A 24,921-nucleotide genomic window follows, 5' to 3' on the forward strand; every position below is an offset into this window, starting at 1 on the left:
CTTACAAGGCAGGATTAAGAAAATTAAAGCCACTTACGTGACACTTTTAGATTTTAAGAAACCATTTTGATAAAGATGGAATAAATGTTTAAAATTTTAAATAAAACTGAACTGAAATATAGGAGAAGAAGATTTATGTACAATCTGTACAAGAATCAGATAGCAGTGACAAGATTAAAAGATGAAGATAGGCAGCCTGTGATTCAGAATTCAGAAAGGAGTAAGACAGTTTACCATGAGTGAGACAACAAGGATTGCGAGTCCAAGGTGATTTGTGCAATGTCACTTGCTGCTAATCTATGTTCAGAAACATTATATAAGTCTGTTTTTTCCTTTAAGAAAATCAATCTTTTACTATATTGTATTAATAGACTGTACTGATTCAATAAATACATACCACTACAATAGACAAAATCATCCTTCATAATTCTCACATAAAAAATCATTGAATGAAAAACAAATATTTTTAATTGAACTAGCAGTTTCTTGAAACTTAAAAGTTCAATCAAAACAAAAACCAAAATATAGTTCTTTACTTTTAAAAAATTTCACTTGCAGATGCTTTTATTGCTCCTTCCTCAAGAGTTTGAAATATACAAAGTTAAAATTCAAAATGAATAAAATTTAATCAAATCAAATTCAAAGTAACTTACATTTGAGAATATAATTTTACAAAAATATATGCACCAACGGTTTTCTACAGTAACAAAAAAAAAAGAAAAGTGTAAACAAAGCCATTTTATTCAAATAGAAATTTTCTTGCTTTGTTATAAGGAAGAAAAAAGTAATTCATTAATGATCTGCAATGTTAATTACTTGAAAAATATTTAAAAAAAAATGAACCTTATAATTAAAATATTTATATAAAGAACAAAATTCTGAAAATCCACCAAAGACTGAAATAAAAATAACTAAATTTAATAAGCTAATAATGAAGTGATCATTCTTGTTGGTACTAGAGATTAATGTTGCATGATGCTATTATAGTGTAGATTGAACATGGGTCTTATTTTTCTATAAACAACTCAATGCATGTAGTGCGTCAGGAGAGAGTGTTTTCAAATTTCTGTGAAAATTTTCTAATTTGTATACTGTTATTTCACAATACATTTGTACAGAATGTGAACACTGTACACCATTAGGGAATTTCTGCACACACAGGAAAGAATAATGCTAAACTCAGATGTTAAATTTAGAGTACACACACACACACATATATATATGTATATATATATATATATACATCCATCAAATGAAACAAATACATAACAGACCCAGCATATTTTTAATGTTTGATTTGTTAAGTTAATATTCCTTAAGTTTCTTAACTTTTTTAAACATACAACCAGCTATACAGAATAACCTTTTCAGATTAAAGTTTATCTGTAAATTAATTTTTTGTTAATTTTTTATGTTAAAACAATGATTGAGGTAACTGTTAGCGTAAAAAAAGAGTTATGAATTTTTTATTGGAAACAAGTAAAAATAAATTGGAAAACAAAATAATGTTCAAGTACTATTTTTAATTCTATTTAAAATCAAAAACTGCATGGAATTTGCAAAATAGTCATCATCAAATGGTCATTATTTAAAGTGTATCTAAAAAAAATAATAAAACAAAGTGAAGGAACAATCAGGGCCACCCCTAGCTTTTGCAGGGCCTGAGTCAAATCAGAAATTGCAGGGCCCTTTCTAAAAGTAAAAAAACTAAGTATTAGTAAAAAAAAAAAAAAAACAAACTAATAAGTGAAATAGTTAAATTTAACTTTTCAAAAATTTACTTAAACGTAATTGCGGAAATTATAAAACAAAAAGTGTAAAAAAAATACTTTTTTAAGACTGTATGTTTGTTTTTATTAATTTTCATCTTAATTTTTTTAATGAACCTTTCATACTATTTTATGAAATATTAATTTTGCAGAATTTTATTTCAGCAAAATCTTTTATTAAATCATCATAATTTAATTTTTCACATATTTCGTGCTCAGTAGGTAAAAGTGTCAGATTAGTTAATCATTCCTGTGAAATTATTGTCTGTAAATGATATTTTATTAGTTTTAATTGAGAAAAAAATTGTACTGCTGATGCTATTGAAATTGGAGTTGTTAATAATATTCTTAAACCAATGGCCAAATTTGGAAATCATGCATATTTCTCAGCATATTCAAGCACTGTACTGGTGTTGCATTTTCAACATTAGTACAGATCGAACAAAAAATTTTAATTTCTTCGTATAAATCGGCTCCGTTTACATCATGATTATCATCTTGCCTTAATTTTAAATCTAAAACCATGCAAAATGTTTTAAGTTGGTCATCTTACATTTTTCGTAATAGTGGAATATTGTAAAGAAAACTGAAAATATTAATATGATTTTCAATTTGTTCAAATCTTTCTTGTAATGAAGATATGCCTTGATCTATTACTGCTAAGAAATGATTTCTGTAGAAGTTTCTTTCTGGATCATTTACACATTTATCTGCTCCTGCTCCTTCATAGTTAAATAAATATTTACGTTTTCTTATTCTTAATTTATTTGAAATATGAGTTTTTTCACAAATATTATTTGCTTCCATTTTAGATTTTAAAAAACCATTCTCTCAAAGTTCTTTAAAAAAATCCATCAGCCCTTTTAAAAGCTTAGTTACTAAACTTAAATCAGGTTTTTAATTTCAGTTTTTAAGTTTAGTAAAACTTAATTAGTTTTTTGTACAGTTTTACTTACTGTATTGATTGTCAATAATAATTCATTCAGTACTGTAGATGAAACAAATTTAAAATTAATTGCATGCTCAAATAGGGAATCTGTATCACGTTTTACACTACAATCCTCTGTCACATCATTTAATTCTTCAAATGCTGTTGCAATTTTGTCTAAATCAAATCTGACTTCACAGAATTTATTCGGCATTCCCAATGTGTATCTGATAATGGTTTTAGAGTTGAATTTGTTAAATTTTTCATTAAAATAGCCCACCTGTGAGCAGATGTGGAAAATAGTGTATAAATTCTTGAAAGTGTTCAAAAAAATGTCATAGCCATAGGATCAGAGGAAGCCATATCACCTATTAACAAATTTAAATTGTGCGCAGAATATGACACAAAAAATGCTGTTGGATTTTTTTTTAAATCCTTGCTTGCACACCTTTTCTCTTGCCTGCCATATTAGCCCCATTGTCATAAGCTTGTCTACGGCAATCGTTCAAAGAAATATTTAAAGTTTTAAGTGGTTTACATAACTCCTGTGATAAATCAAACCCTGTACTTTTTGGCCATAGGAGAAAAACCAGTAAAATGATCATTAATTTCAACTTCATTTTGTTCTTGTTCGTCAGGCATTCGAACAATGACTCAATTGTTCAATACAACTTTTAGTAGTAGTACAGTCTAACTGTACTGCATAATGTTTACTTTTTTATTTTTTTTTATTTAATTTTTAACTTTGCCAACAGATTAATTATCTCATTTTTAACTTTTCAATCTAAATAATGATGATTTGTTTCTTTATCTTTGATATGTCTTATATGTTCTGCCATTCTTGCATCAAATTTTGAAATTAATTCAATTAAACCTAAAAATTTACCATTATTTTTTATAAAAATTGTCTGTTCATTCCATTAAGTGCATTGTCGTTTTTAGCTAAATATTGTATTTAAAATACAATCCTTCTAAGAACGTCACGCCAATGTTCTGCATCTGAATTTAATTGTCTTTGATGAAAATCATCAAATCATCAATGTTTGTTCTTTTTGTAACTTGTTTTTTAGCTTCATAAAATTTTTAAGTGATTTTCTGGGTGGCAATGATAATTCATGTTCATTTAAGCAAGTTCCAAGGTGCTTCCAGTCAGAAACACCTTCATTTACTAATGTTAAAGGTGATCTTGACAACTGGTTAGGACATAAATAGCAGTGAAAGCAAAATAACTTTTAGTTTTGTATAGAGAAGCTAGTTTTTCTGCAATATTTTTGTCCATTTAAATGTACTTTTGTATAATAAGATACATTAAATTTTCTACCTAGTTCATCTATGGGAAAATTGTAATTTGTTACTTGAACAATATTCTTATTCCTTAATAATAGTCTGATTTTCTCAGACGGGTGTGATAGCCATGTTCCAGTACTGTCTTTCAATATGGTTGATAATTCTTTAGTTTCCTCGTTTGTGCTAAGAAAAAAATCTTCTTGACCTATTTCATCATTTATAGCTCCATCTTCACTCAATAATGAAGGTAATTCTTTGTATGTAATTTGTAACTCTTCTTTACTTTGTACACTAAGGCTAACTATAGCCAGATTGTTTTCTTCATTATCACTTTTAAAATATTTTAAAAGACTATCTTTCTGACAAATTTTTACATTTTTTTTATTTTCGGTACGTTTTCTTTTCTGGTTACCACTTAAGTAACTGCTATTTCTATCACAATCTCTACTTGTACTCATAGTTAATGTTCTAAATCCTAGAAAAAATAGAAAATATATTTTCTATTTTTAATATAAATTACAACACTATATTAACCCTTCTCGTATCACTGTATTTCTAAATTAATGAATTTACTAATGTAATTAATTATTTTTAAGAATATTTAATGTGGCTCACCACGCATCCGTCACAGTTATATAAAAAGCACTATAAATATTTTTTCACTAAGTATTTCAAATTCTAAATTCACACATCTCTAAAGCAGTTCAAAATACGTCATCAACACTTAAAATAAACACAAAAAGTCAAAAATATCCCGCATAAAAAAATCATAAAGCCTGTAGGAGGTACCTCTTCTCGCTAGTAGTTATATAAATGCCCTATGCTATGCTAACTATACCAACCTGACTTGGCACCTAGTTTTGTTAGTAGGTTATATACTGGCAATTTACAATTTATATTATAAAAACTATTTTTTTCTTTATTATTATTTTATGATTATTTTTAAGGTAATTATTCTTTTATAAAATAAACTACTCATAGAACTGAATTTGAATTTATACATTAAACCGTTATTCTTTTTGTACATCATAAAATCAATTAGTATCAAAGTTGTATCAAGAAATCAAGATTCATGATATTTATCCACTGTACCTTACAATTATACTTTAAAATTAAGTTTACAAGTTGTTACATTTTAACTATAAAACATTATTATGCTATATCTCTTAAGTGCGGGGCCTGGGTCGGTTGTCCCAGTTGCTCTGCCCTAGGGATGGCTCTGGGAACAATAATAATAAATATTAATTGAAAAACAAAAAATTCCTGCAAAGCACCATAAGATGAGTTTTTTAATCTAACCGTGAAATCCTGTCTAATTTATGTTAATAGTTAGAAAATTAAGTTTATCAATAAAGATGCCAAACTTTAATGCTGAATAACAACAAGAGACCAATATCTAATAGCGATTTAGTTTTTTAAATATATTAAAAATCTTTTTGTGAAAGCTTTTTATAATAAGAGCATATAACGGTTATCCCCTCTCTTAAATTTTGTACATGGGGGATGTGTTTAATTAATTTAAGATTCATGCTTTCTCTCTATCTTTCTCAACTAAATCTTATCTTATCCAATCTACATAGAAGAAATTCATTAGGTAATGGTGAACAATTAAATTGAAGGTTTCAATGGTTTAGATGTTTTAAAATAAAATTTGAGCTTTTGATTAGAATTATCCAAAACGATAAGTTTTTTAATTTTTCATTTCTATTCTAAAAATACTGTTTTTCAGTCTACAATGTTTTGAATGTATTGTTAATTTTTCAATTAGTAGTTTTTTTATTATTCCTTCATTATTTAAAAAATTTCTTTTACTAATTAATTAATTTTTGTTATGTATTATTTCCTTAGTATCAACTGAATGACTATTTAACAGTTGAAATGGCCATCTCTTGTTTTAGATATTCAAGAAAAGTTTTGGTAAACAATTTTTTAACATTTTCTTTTTTTGAAGTTTTAGGGGCATCAACTACTGTGGTAATTAACCACTTTCTACAACAAAAAAAAAAGAAAATATTTCTTTCCCTCCCTCAGAAACACTAACAACATAGTTAGAAGACTAGTTTAGTCATAACAGATCATCCAGAAATAGACTTGTCAAAACATTAAAACCCCAAAAACAAATACAACATGACAAGGGTGTAAGGGTCCTTGCCACTTAAAAACTGTCAAACTATTTATAACAAAATGTTGTCAAACAATAAAAAAGCACTTCATTGTCATGTGAAAATTGAAAAATACATGTATTAAAAACTAAAAAAAAGAAAGATAAAATGACAAGGTGTAAAGGGTCCTTGCCACTTAAAATCATACGAACCACTTCTAATAATACGTTGTCAAAACTATAGAAAAAAAAAAAACACTTCATGTTACAAAAAAAGCACATCCTTAAATTAAAATTCTTCAAAAACTCATAAAAACAATCTCTTCTTAAATACATTCATCAATATTTATGGCATTAGATGCATTTTATGGTATTAGATGCATTAGACAACACCGGCTCAGGTGCTGCAGTCAGTAGTGCATCAGTCTAAAGTATGTGGGCTTGCTTTCTAACTTAAAGGCTTCTGTGCTTTTGGAGAGCTTCATTTTTGTTTTTCCTAAATCTTCTTTTTCTAATATATTTATTTTTATTTTCTCAGTTACCTGCATAGGGATTTTTGCAATTTCTACTTTAGCTTCAGGCTTCTTCTCTATTTTGCATTCACCATCCTTCATCTTGGAACTGGTTAAAGGTTCATTCCTTAAAGGAGACGAACTCTTCTGTTTAATAGTTGCTGTTTTCTTCTCTCATTTTGGGCTGTTTTCCCTGGTTGGATGATTTCCAAGTTTTCTTTTACATTTCCAACATTTTTTTATTTTACAATTTATTGCTTTTTGCTATAACTAACCTTTTTGAAGGAAGTGTTGCATGAAAATCCAGGAGAATCATCAAGATCCTGTTTTGAAATTAATCCTACAGCCTCCAAAATCATGATAGTAATTAACTCTTTTTTTTTATTTTTGTAAAATAAATACTGAAACTATGTACCAAACTGATTACAGTATAGGAATATAACTTCTAAATTTTATGCAAATTTGGGTAAAATTATACTGTATGTAATTCATGTTTAATGTTTCCTGTTAACATAATGTGTACTTCCCTACAAACTATGAGAGGATGAGAATCACTGCGGCTAACGTATTTTAGACCTTATAAATGATAAAGTATCTATAAACAAAATAATTTTTGGTTAAAACTTATATAAAAGAACTTAGTTTCATTTAATTTACTTTCAAGTTACTTCATTTAGTTTACTTTCAAGTAAATTCTAATTTATATGTTTTGTGAGTTCTGGTAAAATAATATTTGAAAACAGTTACCTTGCAAATATTTCCAGCAAGATCAAGAAAGTACTGTTCTCCCTTTTTAAGTGGCTCAGGAGGAAGTGAATCCAGTTTAGGTGATGGAAATGCTTTTGGATCAGGGTAATAATGACACCCATAAGGAGACCAATTCTTGTTCATTGAAACAGTAGTAGCTTCAGTAAACTGAACCTTTTGCTGAAATAAAAAAAATCAGGTTAGATAAAAATTTAAATTACTACCTAAAAATATGAATTGAAGATCTGTAATCTATTTATTATATAAGTTTTAATTAGGATCCATATTTTTTTTATGAATACTTCACCATATAAGCTTGAAGCTTATATGAAAAATGCCATGCTTGACTAAGATTTGAACCCAGAAACTCCAGATGAAAGGCCAAGATGCTACCACTCTGCCTTATATTTCTATTCAAAATAATCATATGTAAACATAAGAGATGAATAACTCTTTCTCAGTAACCCCTCCTTTCTAACTTAACCTTTATGACCCTAATAGAAGAGTACAATATTATATTTACAGACTGTGTAGGGTTTATTGTGAAGGGTTGAAAAAATTACATGGAAATCCTTCCTTATGCGCCATAAAGTTACATCTTTTTTCTTAATCAAATTTGGTCAATTATCTGAAAAAAGGTAATTTGAAATTGTTACAAAGCAGTTATTTTGGATGATAAAGCTGTAATGCACTTTTTCTTAAATGCATAGTTTATCATTATCTAAAAGAACCTGACAAAATTTGTAATGAATCAGTATCACTGTTAAAATTTCTCTATAGGGAATATAATAAAAATTTTAAAAATTCACAAGAAACAGTGATTTTACATTAAAGTATAATAAAACAGATGTAATTTTTCCAGTATTACCAAAGTTGATTCTATATTTGAACTAAAATTATAATAATGTTGACAGTTAGACAATGAGTAATAGTGTTACTGACTTGCTAAGTGAAAAATCCTTTGTAGTAACAAACGCTGTTGTCAGGCAGGTTCATAATAAATACTATTATAAAAAGATTAATATGTCAGCACAAACCTTAATTGTGAACAATATCATGTATAAACAATTTATTTTGTTACTATTTCTGTGCTTTAAGTTGTACTTGTGAGTATGCTAGACATTTTATTCATATTTTACCTAGTTTTGTTTTAACTGTTTTAGCATACATTTATATATTTCTCTAGGAAAACTATTGATGAAATAAGAACACATGGCTGTGTCCTACTGTAGATATCTTAAGAGAATTTTTTTAAGTTAGTGATACAATTATCACAATTATTTAAATGTTCAATAAATTAACTAATATTGTTTTAAAGTTCATATTAATAGATCATGGAGCACAGCAACAAATTTCTTCTTTTTTTCTAACTGACAATACCATTTTAATTTTAATTATGCTATAATCTGATATAAAATAATAAACAATCAAACCTTTTTCTTTTCTTTCTTTTGAGAAGTAGGTGCTTCCTTGCTACCATCAGTTTTATCCTTTTTCTTATGTTTTTTTGATGAACTACTACTTAAAATAGCAAGGATTTCAGTTAAGTCTTTTCTAACAGCTATATCTTTTGCAGTCTCATGTTGCTGAAAACAAAAATAAACATTACTTAAAACAGGAAAAATAACCAATAAATCTGATTAGAAATCACCAATGGATCTCTAACATGAATCAACAATTGGCAATATCATTTTTGAGAATAAACTTATATAAACTTTGAAATTCCCAAACAAATTAATGAAAAAAACACTAATGATCATATTTGTGTTTGGCAATTCTCCACAGTAATTCTGTAATTCTGATCTGTTTTTTACAATAAAAAAATATTGGTCTGTGCCTATTTTTAGTATATAATGTAAAATCTAAAAAAAAAAATATATATTTTTTCATCCCTAAAATTTTAAGCTATGAAAAAGTATTATTTAGGTCAGTGGGTTTTCCATAAATGGAACAAGGTGAATGCGTTTTTGTTACAAGACCTAACAGGTTTTTTTCTTTTTATAAGTTCCTCTAATTCATTTCGTACATACATTAACCCAATAAATTTTCAATATTTTCCTATAAAACCACATTTTAAAAGCTTCTATTCTCTTCTGTTTTGGTTTTTCATTCTCATGATTTACTGCCATACAGAATAGATAGCAAAAATATGGGTTCCACAAGGATCCATGGGGCAGAATGGGGGATTCCACAGAACTGAAGATAGTGGATTTCTTAACTAAATATTTCAAAGAATTCTTTTCTTTCTAGAACTATAAATGATGTTAGCAACTCTTTATCTGTGTAAATGTCCTTGCCTATGTCAGTGAAATGCTTAAGCAACAAAATTTTGCTTCTTTTGGAACTCTTAATCTCTGTCAGTTGTTGGATCTATCTCTTGATATATACATGTTAATATTTAATACGCAGCATGCGAATACTATGGAACATACTATTTCAAAATAAAGAAAAAAATAAATAAATAAAATTTGAATACAGATGAGAAAGTTCAAGTAACCAAAATGGGTTTCAGTGTATTAAAACTACACATATATTTTGCTTAGGTAAATAATATATTTTATTACACTACCTCTTGATGCTTTTAGATCTTAATATCTTCACTAATCGGAAAATAAATATTTTAATTTATTTAAATTATGCTCATTAATGTAAATTCAACAAAGATGAGATGAAAACTTGTTCTCTTTTATGTCATTTTCCTCAGTTTAGGTTATGTGGATGAGATGTGTAATTATAAATATTTAATTACATATTTTAAAATATTTTATACTTTAATTACAAATATTCATACTACTTTATTAATTACAATAATGCCAGTGAAACTTATATAATGTTACCAAACACATGATTATAAACAAATAGAGATTCCATGATTTACATAAAATATGTATGTATGGAAATAACTGAGGTAACAAAATTATGAAGAAATTGAATCTTAGAAAGTGTTATTCCAACATTTACATGGTAGTGCTTAAATTTATAAAATCTTAAAGAAAGTTTTATCTACCTGCTTAAAATTCATAATTTATATACTTAAAACAATATTGATAATGTAGTGAGTCTCAAAAATCACTGTATATTTTTTGTAATTGTTGCCTTTATTTAAAGGAATAAGCATAATATAATATTTTTACTTATATGGTAATATTACATACAAAATATATTGGTGTACCATTTTGAAAAATAATATCATTATAATATTATATAACTACATTAGAGAATTTGTGATAGAACTATATGATTTAGCAGAAAAATTAACAGCTGGATCAGCTTGATCCAGCTGAAAAAAATTAATAATAACATGATTTTATATACCTTATTCCTAAGATATTTATTACAGCTGGATTCAAGAAGTATCCTTGTCAGTTTGCGACGCCCCATTGCAGCAGCTATATGAAGAGCAGTATCACCATTCTGGAAAAATTATAAAAAAAGTTTTGCATTAATAACTACTAAATAAATAATGTAAAAATATTGGAAAAAACACAAATTAATAATTTAAATTAGTTCTTATAAACAATTAATATTTTTATTAAAATACTGAGATTTTGTGCTGTAATAAACTGATTGACAAGTAGATTACTAATAAAGCAATTATAAAATTATTTTTCACTAATTTTTTACATTAGATAATAGTTATATTATTCAAAAATGATTCTTGTTTGTAAGTCAATTTTATTTTTAAATTGACATTTTTTGGAAAATGATATTTCTATTTTTAAAGCTGTCATTTTCTTTCTGAAGTTGGTTACTATAAGTAGTCTTAATGAATAAGAATAATTATTAAATACATTATTCAGATAGTAATATGCTTATGCATTGCAATGATGACACTAGGAATGCTTGGTCAGTTTATTCCACATATAACAAAAGGAAACTACTCCAGTATTTGATTAAAAGGATCAAGGGAAACTGTGGAAAAAAATCTTGATCAGAGCAGCATTACAAAAAATAATAATAAATAAAAAAGAAAAATGTTTACTCCTAATTTCATTAGATAAAAATAATATTTATATGAAACAATGATATTGCAACTATGTGAATATAAATAAATAGATCAATACAAATTATAATTAATTATATCACCACCTTATTCCACCTTATTCAAATATTTTTTTATTTTTATAAACTTTTGGTAAACCTGTCTTCTTGGAATTTCCAGGTTAGGTAACACATTCTGTCATATTTAAAACCCCCAAATTTTGCAGCTTTCATGTCAAAAATACAGAATTAGCAAAAAAAAATCTTATTTATCAAGTCAATGAAAATAATTTAGTTATACCACTTAAGCAGCTGAGAGCAACACAAATTATAACTAAATAAAATTTTAAATAAGCATGGTCATTCTACATTGAGACTTCATTAATACCATCCTGAGCTCCCATATAATTTATAAAAACTGTGGTTGAAAACAATATTTAATGAAAAATTTTCCTCAATTATGCAGAAAATTACAAAAAAACAGGACCACATGTATAAAATTGAAGAATAATATAGAAAAGCTGAAATGTCTGAAACTGAACTCCGTGATTCATTTATAATTGAAGAAAATAAGGTAAATTCTTCAGAAGTAGATGAATATGAACTGCAATTAAGGTGGATTTTTAGAGATATGATCATTTTATTAAATTAACATACTACACATAGTAAGCAGACTAAAACATCAATTTTAAATTGACATTATATTTATTGCTAATTTACATTTAATTAAACATACATGAAAGTAACTAAAACTATAGTCTGAATTCTATCATTCAATAACATCCGTGGTATTTATAGTAGTAAAAAAAAAATTCTATTGGAAAGCATTTTGATACACATTTATGTATCATTATAATTTCATTATTTAGGTTAGGCAAATAATACATATAATTATATTGCAATTATTAAGACTAATTTTGATGCCAACTCTATTATACTAGCAGTATAATAAAATAATATGACAAGGTCGTTATAAACCAATGGAAATATAAAACATTTGAAAAACTAAGAAAAAAAAATTAAAAGTGATAGTCTAATAGATTGCTATAAGACTGTTGGATTGCTGAATCTGTCTTGTGACTAATATTCTCTGTTTAATAACTGAGGTGTAACATTAATTTTAGGGATCATCTAATTTATCAGATTCAGATTTGCTTCAGTGTTGTCCATGATAGTCAGCAGTGGAAAACATATAAAGTTATAGATTTAATGAAATTTACTTTATATCAATATTTTATAAAGTCATTATAATGCTTCAGTGACCTTTTTTTATAGTGACACTGGTGCTGCTGTTTTTCACAATCTTGCCAGTTGATGTCAATGCTATTTATTTTAAATTGAGAAGTTATATATTTAAGGTGGTTGAAAATTATAAGAGGTTTGGTTTGTATTTGTTTATTTAGTATACTGTTGACTCAACGTGTATATGTTTTTCATAAAACAAATGTATTAAGATGACAAGACATATAAAATACCTGGGTAGTTCTTGATGTTGATATAATTTTATTTGTTTCTGTATAATGTCGGTTCATCATTATAGTTGTCATACATATTTTTATATCAACATTTGTTAAACATTTGATAGAAACAAATTACAAATATATCAGCATATTCAGCGACTTAGATCGTTTTACAGTTTAAAAAGAACATCTTAAACATTATGAAGTATAACTGATAAATAACAAAACTGTCAGAAATAATAGCTATTACCATAGTGAAAAACAGTATAACCAATGTTGCTGAAATTGGTCATAAAAATAAATAAAACTAATATGATATAAGTTTCATGTAAATATGCTTATTTTTTTGACAATATAAATAGTAGTTTTATATAATAAACACCTACATTACTAAAATCTAAATCACTGCAAAGATTTTCAAGTTAATTTTCTTCTTCATTACTGTTAATAAAAATATGGTACTGTTGTTAAATTTAAACACTTTTACATGCATCCATATTAAAATAAAAAATAATTATTACAATGCACTATTAATATATTTAATAAACTAATAATGAAAATAAATTATCAAAAAGTAACTTTCCAACCTAAGAATCAGAAGTCTTGTAAAATTATCTTGGTACTGGAGTCATGTCTTATAAATAAAATTAAAAAGCTGCTAAAAATAAAGCCATAAAAATATATTATACTATTATATTCTATTGCATATGTATATAGATGAAAATAAAATAAACAATAAAAGTAGAAAACAAATGGAATACAACAATTTTACCCAGCAAAGATAAAGCAGTAAACATTGTTATGTTCAGTAGATTACTTCTATACCATATTATGAATATTTAGCTAAAAAATAGAATCTAAAATCAATACAAATTAAGAATTATCTGTTAAAGCAATCATTAAGAACTAACCAATGTAATGCTTAAAAAAACTAACCAAATTTTAAGTTCAATATTTGGCTTTATTTATGCCAAAGAGATGTGATTAATGTATGAACTCAAAGCAAACTATATTTCCAGAATGACAAGAAAAACTAGGAATTACAATTACTTGTAAATAATTTATAAATATCTTAATAATAAATGATACGTAATAAACACAAACCTTATTTTGATCAGAGACGTGGCAATGTGCACTAATAAGTATCCTAGTTACTCCAGCATGACCATATCGTGCACTTGTATGCAAAGGTGTGTCTCCATACTACAATAAAGCAAATAGAGGTTTATTAATGAATAAATTTAAATATTCAAAAATGAATTAGTTGGATCTTAGAACAGTAATCCATTTAATAAGAAATTTTGTTTTTTTAGATTTATAATACTATCTGCTAGTGACTTAATCAAGCTAGAGATAAATTTTGTAATGTTACATCTAATGATGAATAAAATAAAATTTATTCATAATTGTATAGTAAGGTAAAATTTATAAATACTTATGTTTTATAGTTTTTAAACTTTACTTATTATATTATTATTATTTACATTTACTAAACATATTGTAGTCCATTATTAAAAAAAAAAAGCTTATTAATTTTTTTGAACATGATAAGTGATGTATATCAAAATTCAAATGTACAATTCACATGAGTGAACAATATCCAGAATAACAACACTTCACTGTTGCATATGAGAAACAACATTTAAAAGGCAAGTTTGTAAACTAATAATCTTTTAAGAAGTGAATTAAATAATAATGTAACACACTCTTCTGAAGTCACCAATACGAGGGTTGTCTGAAAAGTTTTGAGCCTAACATAGAAAAGACATATCTTTTCTGTCAAATATAGTTTTATTTTTCAACAAAGTCTCCTTCCAAGTTGATAAACTTTTTCCAGCAATGCTCTAACCTCTTAAATCCTTCCAAACAGTTACGTCTTTCTCTGCAAAGTAGGCGTTTACGTATGCGATAACCTCCTCGTCTGATGAAAATCTCTTTCTTCTAAGTGAAACTTTAAGGTTAGGAAACAAGAAAAAGTTGCTTGGGGCCAGATCTTGTGAATACAGTGAGTGGTCAATCAATTCAAAGTGCAAGTCGTGAAGTTTTGCCATGGCGACCATTGAAGTATGAGCAGGGGCATTGTCCTTATGGAAAAGCACATTCTTCTTCTTCATATGTGATTGTTTTTTCCAATTTCTGTCTTTAGCTTGTCAAGTAATGATGTGTAATACTGTCCCGTTATTGTTTTACCTTTTTGGAGATAATCAATAAACAAAATTCTGTTACTTTTTCAAAAAACAGTCACCATCACCTTCCTGGCTGATGGAACCATCTTTGCCTTCTTTGGAACAGGTTCACCCTTTGCAGTCCACTGTTTTGACTGTTGTTTCATCTCAGGATTGTAGTGGTGGATCGATACAAAAAATCAGACTCGTTTTGGTTAAACTGCTCCAACAGAGCCTTGGAGGTGTTCATTTGAATGTTTTTGGTCCAAAGTGAGTAAACGCGGCACCCAACGCATGAATAGCTTATACATATCCAGTTCTTCAGTTAATATATGACAAACACATTCTTTTGATATGCCCATAGCCTCTGCTATCTCTCTAACCTTAATTCGTTGGTCATCCAATACCATTTGGTGAACTTTTTCAATGATATCGGTGGTGGTTGCAGTTTTTGGCTGTCCCAAATGCTCATCATTAACCGAGCTGGTAGGACCATGTTTAAATTCAGCTGCCTATTTTTTCATGCTGGCACATGATGGGACAGAGTCCCTGTAAACAGTATCCAACTCGGTTTTAATTTATGTAAGCATATTGCCTTTCATATGCAAGTATTTAATCACGGCATGAGATTCAATTTTTTCCATTTTCACAATGACTTACTCAAATGATTATCAAACAACAACTGAGCATCCAAAATGGCTGAAATTTTAGTGAGTACCTTTCAATGCATGCGGAAATACATTCCCTACCTTTTGTTTACGAGTGCTGCCATTTTCATGTTGAGGCTCAAAACTTTTCAGACAACCTTTGTATTTCAGGATAAATTTGAAGTATAGATAGTCTTTTCTGTCCTCAATCTAACTGATCTATTAAAACAAACTTTTGCATTTATCTTTCACTAAGGTAAACATAAATGTATCTATCGTTTTTGTACCTATCTATGATAAAAATATTAAATACATTTTGAAATTTTCTCCATGGAATTTTTTTAAATGAATTCAAACACAAGCTACTAATCTTTATATTTTTAGTGATAAATTAAAAACATAACAACTGAAAAAACAATACAATGAAACCTCTGTTAGTGGACAAATCACAAATCTCTTGTACAGGTAGTATTTTTGGAATAAAAAATATTTGTATTTTTTTGGTGTATTTTGAATTCTACTATATCAGCACTCTTTCGGGCAAACATTTTTTATATGCTTGGTTGAGTTTATTATCAAGAATTTCAATGAATGACTTCATTTACTGGGATCTTTCAATAGAAATATTAATGAGTATTTTAAGCTTCTTGTCAAACAAAAATTCATCTTAATGATTTCAGAAAAGTTCCTAATTCTAACTATCTGTCTCTTTGTTCTTTTCTTATTTACACACCTTAAAACTTTGATTAACTATAAATTACAGATTTTCTCATCAGACAACTAATAAAAATAATCCACAACGAACTTTTAAAAATATCTTGCAAAATAATTAATTAGATTTTAACTTATTAATAAATAAATTGTACTTTTCAAAATTATTTAATATAAACTGCAATGTACTTCACTTAAAAATAAACACTTGAACTAAGTTAATCACCAAAAACTAATGAACCTTAAAAACCATAATCCATGACTGGGAATAAAATAAGAAACATCAAAACAGGTATCTGTTGGCACTGTTAACTATTCTAAAATTGATGAAGCTGAATGCAGTGGTGATTTCTAATATGGCATACAAAGCATTACAGTAGGCAGTACTAAAGTAAATTGTCTAGCTAGCAGAGAATTTAACTAAATGTTCAGTTCAATTTAATTAAAATCAATTATATATGGGTTGTTAACTATTACTTTAGATATATTGCAACAAATTAACTTATCGCTTAACATTATTTAACCTAGTATTTGTTATAGTTATGAGATATGTAATTGGATAATCTGGATGGCTCTAACTGAATGTATGATATAACTTGAAGAGCAATCAGTCTTTGAAGAGAGATGTCATTAGGCGTTGATGGCACTTTTCTGATCTCTTTCATGGCTTTGATATATTATGTTTAACAGTATATTTAGACAGAAAATAAAGTTGCAGATGGCAACTTCACTCTTCACTTTCCTCAATGTGCTTGGCATGGCACAGTCAATCTTGAGATGTGTTATACCAATTTTGGAAATAACTTGCGTCTCATTTAAGGTGCCATTTATGATAATTAGGTTAGGCACTATACAAAAATTAATTACTTACAGTGAAAAAGCTAAACCAACCCAGAGTTCTGTCCCATGCAGAGAATTAAATTTGGGGCTTATACAGCTAAGTTATCTGACGAGCTGTTGGGCCATGGGTGAAAACTAACCAGAGTTTGTTATACCACCTTGTTAGCCCCAAGTGAAGTGGAGATAATGTTTTTGAATAATCACTCTGTCTGATAATTGAAATTGAATTCATATGGATAACTGAAGACCCCTATTTCTTGGAGAAGGAAGGAAGGCCATAATTTAAAATCTGGTGTAGGATCTTCTCTGTTTGGGACATCAAATGTTTCAATTTAAACTTATTAAGAGGTTGCCTTTATACCTTTATCTGCCAATTACAGGTGCCAGACATATATAGCAGGATACATAGGTACTACATAGCAGCAGGTGTCCTCCATTGGATACATTGGGGTCAGGTTCCTGTAGCTGGTTGCTCAAGTAGAATGGCTTCCACTTATAAAACAAGTCATTCGGTCAAATGATTCAGTCATGCCTGTAACCACTGGTGAATCCTAACCAGGTATCCCCTCAAAAAAAAAAAAAAAATGGTAATGAGCCTCACCAAATGAGGGGAGTTTTAATTCACATATCAGCATGTTGGGCATGCAGATTGCTTACTAGATTTTGAAAATTGAAAACCCTGTGGATGAAGAGCATTAAATATTGTTGCATGCCCCAAAATAATGCATTGATAGCAGGAGAATGGCTTCCAGCCTATCAAGGTGATAGCCAATCCTGCATAGATAAAGTTTCTACAATGTGGTTTAGCCATTTCTGTATTCTATACTTTTCTTTAAAATTAACTGTACATTTTATGATACTGCTCTGTTCAGGTTTTACCATGTTTTCCTTTATCCATCCAGGCAAATACTTTCCTGTGTGACTTTATTTTTTATCAGTGGAGTAATATACCTATGTATTTCTGATATGCTATATAATGTACTATATACTAATCTGAGTATATTTATTTATGGCATTGTTGAACTAAAGTTCTATTATGAAATTTATTAGTTTTTTAGTAAATTAAGAACTTGAGTGACTGATATGCAGAATAAAAATTCAAATACAAATTAAGAATAATACAAGAAAAAAATGTGAAATACTAAACAAAAACCTAGAACAGCTACAACAGAATAACTTACAATTCATGACCCAATACAGATATTGTGTACTTTGTACTTGGAACAACTTTCTGTTAAACTTTTTTTATGAGAAATTAATAAAAATCTTATTTTCACATGAATTTTATTTTTATTGTAACTCCAGAAACTTGTTAAATACAGTTAAAATATTTAGATAGTAGATAAATACCTATGATGTTAATGAATATTCAACATAAGCTCCAAATTGGAAACAGCATTCTTATATTTTTTATAGAGTGAATAATACTAAACAATATAATCATATATAAAATAAAATGAGGCCAATATACATACATTGTTACTATAAAACATATATTGTGCAATAAAACATACATTGTTCTGCAAATCTGGGTTGCAGCCAGCAATAAGAAGCTCTCGACAGCTTTGGTTATGACCATTTTGACAGCATAAATGAAGTGCAGCAAATCCACCATAGTTTTTAATATGCATATTAGCTTTAGCTTTACAGAGAGCGGCAACTGTTTGACTGTAACCTTTCCAGCTAGCCTCATGCATAGCAGTGTTACCATGCTGTCAACAAAAAAAAAATCTTTTATTAGTAAACTAGTATGCTCTGCTATCCCAATAGTAGAATGTGGGCTCCAGGTGTATGATTAATTAGACTGCAAGCCAATTCCTAATCTTGGACACCATACAATATTTTTTTACTTCAAAACAAAGTAAATGTTTAAATAGCTTTGACTAAATGAAAAAGGATTCTCAATTGAACTTATATATACATATTTTCTTATGTATCACTTCAAGCTTACTCTTATCGGATGGACAGATTTTAGTGATTTTTGTTAAAAATGTTTCTTTGGTGATCTAGTTGTAAATTTTCATAGATTATTTATGCCAAAACTTTTTAAATTAAAAATTACACGGTTCAAATATATAGATCTTATAGTTCAATTATGGGTTGTTACAGCAGAATGTTATAAAGACCAAATGTTATTCAGATATAAAAGGATTTTTAAAAAACTCAAGAAAATCAGGTGAAAAATTTAGGGTATAAAAATAATACAAGTTCTTTTATACTGGGGAGTTTTGGCTTGTATTCAATATGAATCTCTTTAAGTAACTTTCTGTATTCCTTTTCTTAATTTTATTATGACAGGATTCCTACATTTGAGTTTATTTCAAACAACTTTTTTGATATGTTTTTTTATATATAAAATCATAAAATATATTTGTGATACGGTCTATGAAACCATGCCATAAGTCGGCATGCGTTATTTTGCAGTAGAGCAAAAATTGACAAGCACGGTAAAATAAAAATTGACGTTAAGTTTTAACGGCATCTGTTGAATGATTTCAATAACTTCAACTAAATTCAAATGTTGCCAACAACTTTTAAAATACCAAAAACCAATCTAATGTGGGTAATGTTAAACCCCATTGCGACTTATAGAATGGTTTCTTCAGAGCTTGTTGCGATGAAAGTGCTGTAATATTTATTATGTTAAACCATTTTTATGAGTCTTAGGAAATTATTTTTTAAATAAAAAGATATTAATTACAAATTTTAGTCAATTATTTTGCTCAAATTTTACTACTATTTTTGTAAAGTTGGTAAAGACAGCCAGATGTTTCCATTTCATGTTTATGTTGTGTATAGTGATGTTCGTGATTTTCTAAGTAATTTTTTGTAATAAATTGTATGGTTTTGTTATTCATTTTATTCATAATAGTTCTTCTACTTTGTATTATTAGTAATTTTTTATTTGTTTCTTTGGGTTCAGTAAATGTACTGTCAATGAAATTGGAATTTCTAGAAAATTCTGTAATTTTTGATGTGAGAATAATGTAATTTCATTATTCTCATCACATTTTATATCTAAAATAGACTATATCTTATAGACTATATCACATTTTAATTAAAATAAAATTAAAAGGTTATTAATATAATTCAAATTTTTATTTTATTTTTTAAATAAAAAATTAGTTGTAAGAATTAGTAAATTGTTTCTAGTTGTTTTTAATTTGGCATTAATTTCTAAATTCATAATTTAAGTGATTGAAAAATGTTATTTTTTCTAATTTTTAAGTCAATTTAATTTTTGTTTAAATGTACAAAATGTTTTTCAAATATATTTTGTTATAATATTCTAAGACATTAATAATTTGATTAAGATTATACCAAAATATAAGTTTATGATTTTTAATAGGTATAATTCCATTAATACTGGTAATTCTAATTTTAATAAATTCAGTGATTTTTAAAAAAAAATTAACTACATTTTTCCATAAAATTTTAATGGATGTTTGTCATTTTTGTCTTTTACATGTTATGTAATTTTAATTAGTGTCAAACAAAATAAATAAGCCTTAAAAATGTGGATAAAGATCAAGGAACAACTGAGCACTATTCTAAATTATACCTGAAAAAAGGTTATTTCAAGATTCTCTTTCACCTTCTGAAAACTACAACATTTTTAGATGATAATTAATCTTTCAACATGCAGGTAATGAGCAATCTCAACAAATGCTAATAAATTATTTATATATATATATATATATATATGTGTGTGTGTGTGTGTGTGTGTGTGTGTGTGTGTGTGTATATATATAACTACATGATTCATGTATTACATGATCTGTAATATGAGTATATATACATGTATTGTGTAAAAATAATACAAAAATATGAATATAAAATAAGAAAAAATGAATAAAAATAAAATATTTTAAAATGTTTAATTAAAATCATGGTGATCCTGAAAAAAAAACTGCCTTACCACAGTATCTTGTCTGTTAACATCAGCTCCATGCTTAATCAGCTGTTTCACAATCTCCAAATGGCCTTCAGCTGCTGCCACTTGGAGTGCAGTACACCCAGCCTGAAAAGAAAAATCTTCAATGAGTAAAATTTTCAAATAGCATTCTCCTGAATTTTATTAACAGTAGTGTAATCACAAAAAATTGTAATAGGCAATATAATTTTTTATATTGACATGGTTTTCATATCATATTGTTGTATGTCATATTTTTTGACAGGATTTTCATATCATGCGTGATACATGATATGAAATCTTTTTTAAATCACACATATTCATATAGAGATTTAGGAAAATAACAGTACATCTGAATAAGCCTACAACATAACAGCAAACAATATAAAAAGGTGTTTGTTGATTACATAAAAATTATGATTTTCTAAGAAAAGAAGATTGCTGTATTACTTTTATAAACATGTACAAAATACAGTTTATAAAAGATAAAGATTGCACAACAATCTAACAAAACACACACTGCCAAACACAGCAACCCAGGAATATTAAAATTGAGTTAAGCAACCGCATTAAACATTACATTTGACAGATACAAACATTCACAGATACAAACATGATACATGGTAGAACAAATCTCTCCAAATCACCTCATAGATAAAACAGATGTATAGAAAGATTAACTACAAAATGCAAATTCGAAGAGTAGCGTACAAAAATTACAGTCTCAATATACTGGAACAGTTAAAATTTAACTGAATACAATAAAAATAATGTATTGCAACAAGGCTGGTATGGCAGACCTTTCTTTTTCCTGTTTAGCCTCTGGTAACTACCGTTCAGGTAATACTTCAGCGGATGAATGAGGATGATATGTATGAGTGTAAATGAAGTGTAGTCTTGTACATTCTCAATTCGACCATTTCTGAGATATGTGGTTAATTGAAACCCAACCACCAAAGAACAATGGTATCCACGATCTAGTATTCAAATCCGTGTAAAAATAACTGGCTTTAATAGGACTTGAACGCTGCAACTCTTGACTTCCAAATCAGCTGATTTGGGAAGACGCGTTCACCACTAAACCAATCCGGTGGGTTTGGTGTAGCAGACCTGAGTAACAAATTCCTGCCAATTAAGTAGAAAATATAATAATGTGAGGAATCCAGAAAGGGGCTAAAAGAAACCATTTTACTATAGGTAACAGGTCTGTTTAACAATCGTCTTTTGTAATATTGCCCACTGACACACAATAAAAACATGTCATCCTGTGAGAAGAGTTACCAGACCAAGGTTTGGAATGCATGGGAAAAAAAGGGCTCAGTCGATTATTCTCATGCTTTAAGTTGGGTCTGGTCCAGCAGGTAAAGAGGATAGGACTGTAAATACTCCAGGGAAGACCAGTTAAAAATCAGTTCTGTGAATCAACCTAAGCGAGACTTTATGATGTCAGTTCTGCAATATGAGTCTGTGAGTTCTACGAATCAGTCCATGAGACATCAGTCAGCGAAAGTATTCTGCGAGGAGGTCAGTGAAGGAACGAATTTCAAAGTGAACTAAGTCGGCACAACTAAGGTAATGTCATAAGTATTGGTTTGGTGATTTACTATAAGACTATAAGTGAAAGAGATAATGTATTAAATTTGGTTCATAAACTGTTAGGGTAGTTTTATTTATGAGCAGCAAAGGTATTTGCAGTAAAAGAATTTTATATTTGTCTTATCTAATGTACTGTTACTGTTAATACAAGACTACTGGTTAAAAGTGTTGACTAGTGGTCATGCTGTCTTTTGTCAATGTGACTGAATTCTGGTTTTCATTATTTATCTACCTGTGAATAAATCCTGACGATTACTTTAAATTCTATTTTGTATGTAATCTCTGTTTTTTATTATTATTATTGACATTTAATATTACTATTATTTACTACTCTAATTATTATTGTAAATTTGTCTGTTGTTATTATGATTATTATTACTATTACTAAGATTAATATTTGTTTATTTACTATTTTTCATTATTTATTTTATTACTGATTTATCTTTTTTTATTTATCATCTTAAAATAATAAATTGTAATTGTATAAATATTTTCATTTGTCAATCTCTCAATAACCTGATCGAGCTACAAACACGCTACACTGGTGTCAGAAGTGGTTTATTGAGACTGTTAGAAAGCTTTAACAGTTTTTGTTTGCTTATGATTTATGTTAGTTAAGGTTTATATTAGTCAAATTTTATTATTATTAGTTTTTGGTACTGAATGCGTATTGTTTGATTTATTCTTGTATTGTTTGGATGTTTGATGTATTGTTAAATTGTCAATAGCAGTAGTTAGCTTTGTATGTTATTGATACGGTTTTTCTATTTATTTTATTTTATTCTTGTGTTTGTAATAGCAATTTACTAGTAATAAGATGGATGATACTAAGGAGGACATTATGGCTCTCTTAATTCAGATAAGTGAATATCCTGATAGAGCCGTGAACACATGACAATGTTAAATAAATCAACTTGACAGATACGGGTATAAAACATTATTTCACTATATACTAAAAATGTTTTTCAAGATGGGATCATTAAAAACAGAATCACAGTGTCATTTGTAACTCCCCTCTAATGAAAAAAAACTGTAAAGATGATCTAAAATCTCAACTCTATTCAATTTAGAAGGAATTTGCCTTATATATATATTCTATAAGACAATATAATATATATTTCCATAATTGGATTCTTACTTATGCCATATAAATTATAGTAACGGATATCAGTTATATATAAGAAAAATTGAACTTTATAAAATTACTATTTCAGTGAATTTATTAGCAGATACTGTGGTTTAATTTATATACTCCAGGATTGCTGGGTTTGTCAATGTGTACTTTGTTAAGTCAGTTGTATGGTCCTCTGTATTTTGTTTGTGGTTTTGAAGTGACAAAACTCAAGTGGGTCTTTAGTAACAGGAAGAAAAACAATTTTTTGCTGTGTATATCTGAAGTAGTCAATCGAAAATTTATCTAAAATAATGAATTGATCTCCCAAAGAATTGTGTGAAGAGTAGATGGTTTCTATCTGGAGGAAAACACTCTTCTAGCAGACTTTTTTGTCATATTACAGGATTGTTCTATGAGTAGACTATCTCTTTCTTCCTACCTAGTCCTTTTTCTTATCTTTGATCCCTTCCTCCCTTGTTGGTCTACATGGGTTTTGACCAGAAATTCACTGGAACCATAGTACAGTTGTAGGAACTTCATTGAGTTACTGCATCCTTGGTATTTGTGTTATTAGGTAGAGACCAGGGGTACACTTTTGAATTTTCCAGTGCTAGAATGTTTGATTTTGTATTACAGCAGATGCAAGAATAAGGCCCACAGCCACAGTCGGCTGGCTACATGACAAAGTTATGAAAAATGCACATTCATTTCAATGTTTACAGTTATAAGAAGCAAAACTTAGCTTTTTAATGTCAAATCTTTAACTTTTTTTGTAAATTAGATTTTTAGTGATTTATTTTGCTGCCGTTTGCCTACGGATATCCAAAGCAGGACCAATTTCATGAAAAAATTACGCTAAAGAAAGATTCTTTATTTCTCCCAAAAAGCAGTACCAGAATGGTGTTCTGGTATCAGTTCTTCTCTGGGTACAGACAGTTTTGTCTCAAAACCTTTTCAGAGACTCAGTTTTCTGAATGGCAGCTGTATAAAACTTCAATCAGAGGTGCATGTTGGATAAAATCAGGTCATTTAATTCTTTCATATACATAATTGGAGGCACAAACACTAAAACTGGAGGCCCATACATAAATTAGAGAGTAATTTAGTAGTAAAATAAACACAGAAGGAAGTCATCTTCAATTCATTAATT

The 24,921-nt window shown here is 28.0% G+C and overlaps 1 protein-coding gene across 3 annotated transcripts in view; it reads right to left on the reverse strand.

Moving 5' to 3' along the window:
- Positions 1-24,921, reverse strand: part of dgo (ankyrin repeat domain containing protein 6 diego) — a 547,244-nt gene that overhangs the window by 29,508 nt on the left and 492,815 nt on the right. For all 3 annotated transcript variants that reach the window (XR_012755281.1, XM_075357499.1, XM_075357494.1), the window contains 6 exons: positions 21,068-21,169; positions 18,663-18,860; positions 13,890-13,988; positions 10,660-10,758; positions 8,778-8,930; positions 7,345-7,524 (listed from right to left, as the gene is read on the reverse strand). Coding sequence is in view for 2 of the 3 variants with exons in the window: in XM_075357499.1 (XP_075213614.1) it covers positions 7,345-7,524; positions 8,778-8,930; positions 10,660-10,758; positions 13,890-13,988; positions 18,663-18,860; positions 21,068-21,169 (831 nt within the window). In the remaining variant the exon portion in view is untranslated. The remainder of the gene's footprint in view (positions 1-7,344; positions 7,525-8,777; positions 8,931-10,659; positions 10,759-13,889; positions 13,989-18,662; positions 18,861-21,067; positions 21,170-24,921) is intronic.

Source organism: Lycorma delicatula, chromosome 1 (genome assembly GCF_047948215.1).
Source record: "Lycorma delicatula isolate Av1 chromosome 1, ASM4794821v1, whole genome shotgun sequence".
Lineage (NCBI taxonomy): Eukaryota > Metazoa > Arthropoda > Insecta > Hemiptera > Fulgoridae > Lycorma > Lycorma delicatula.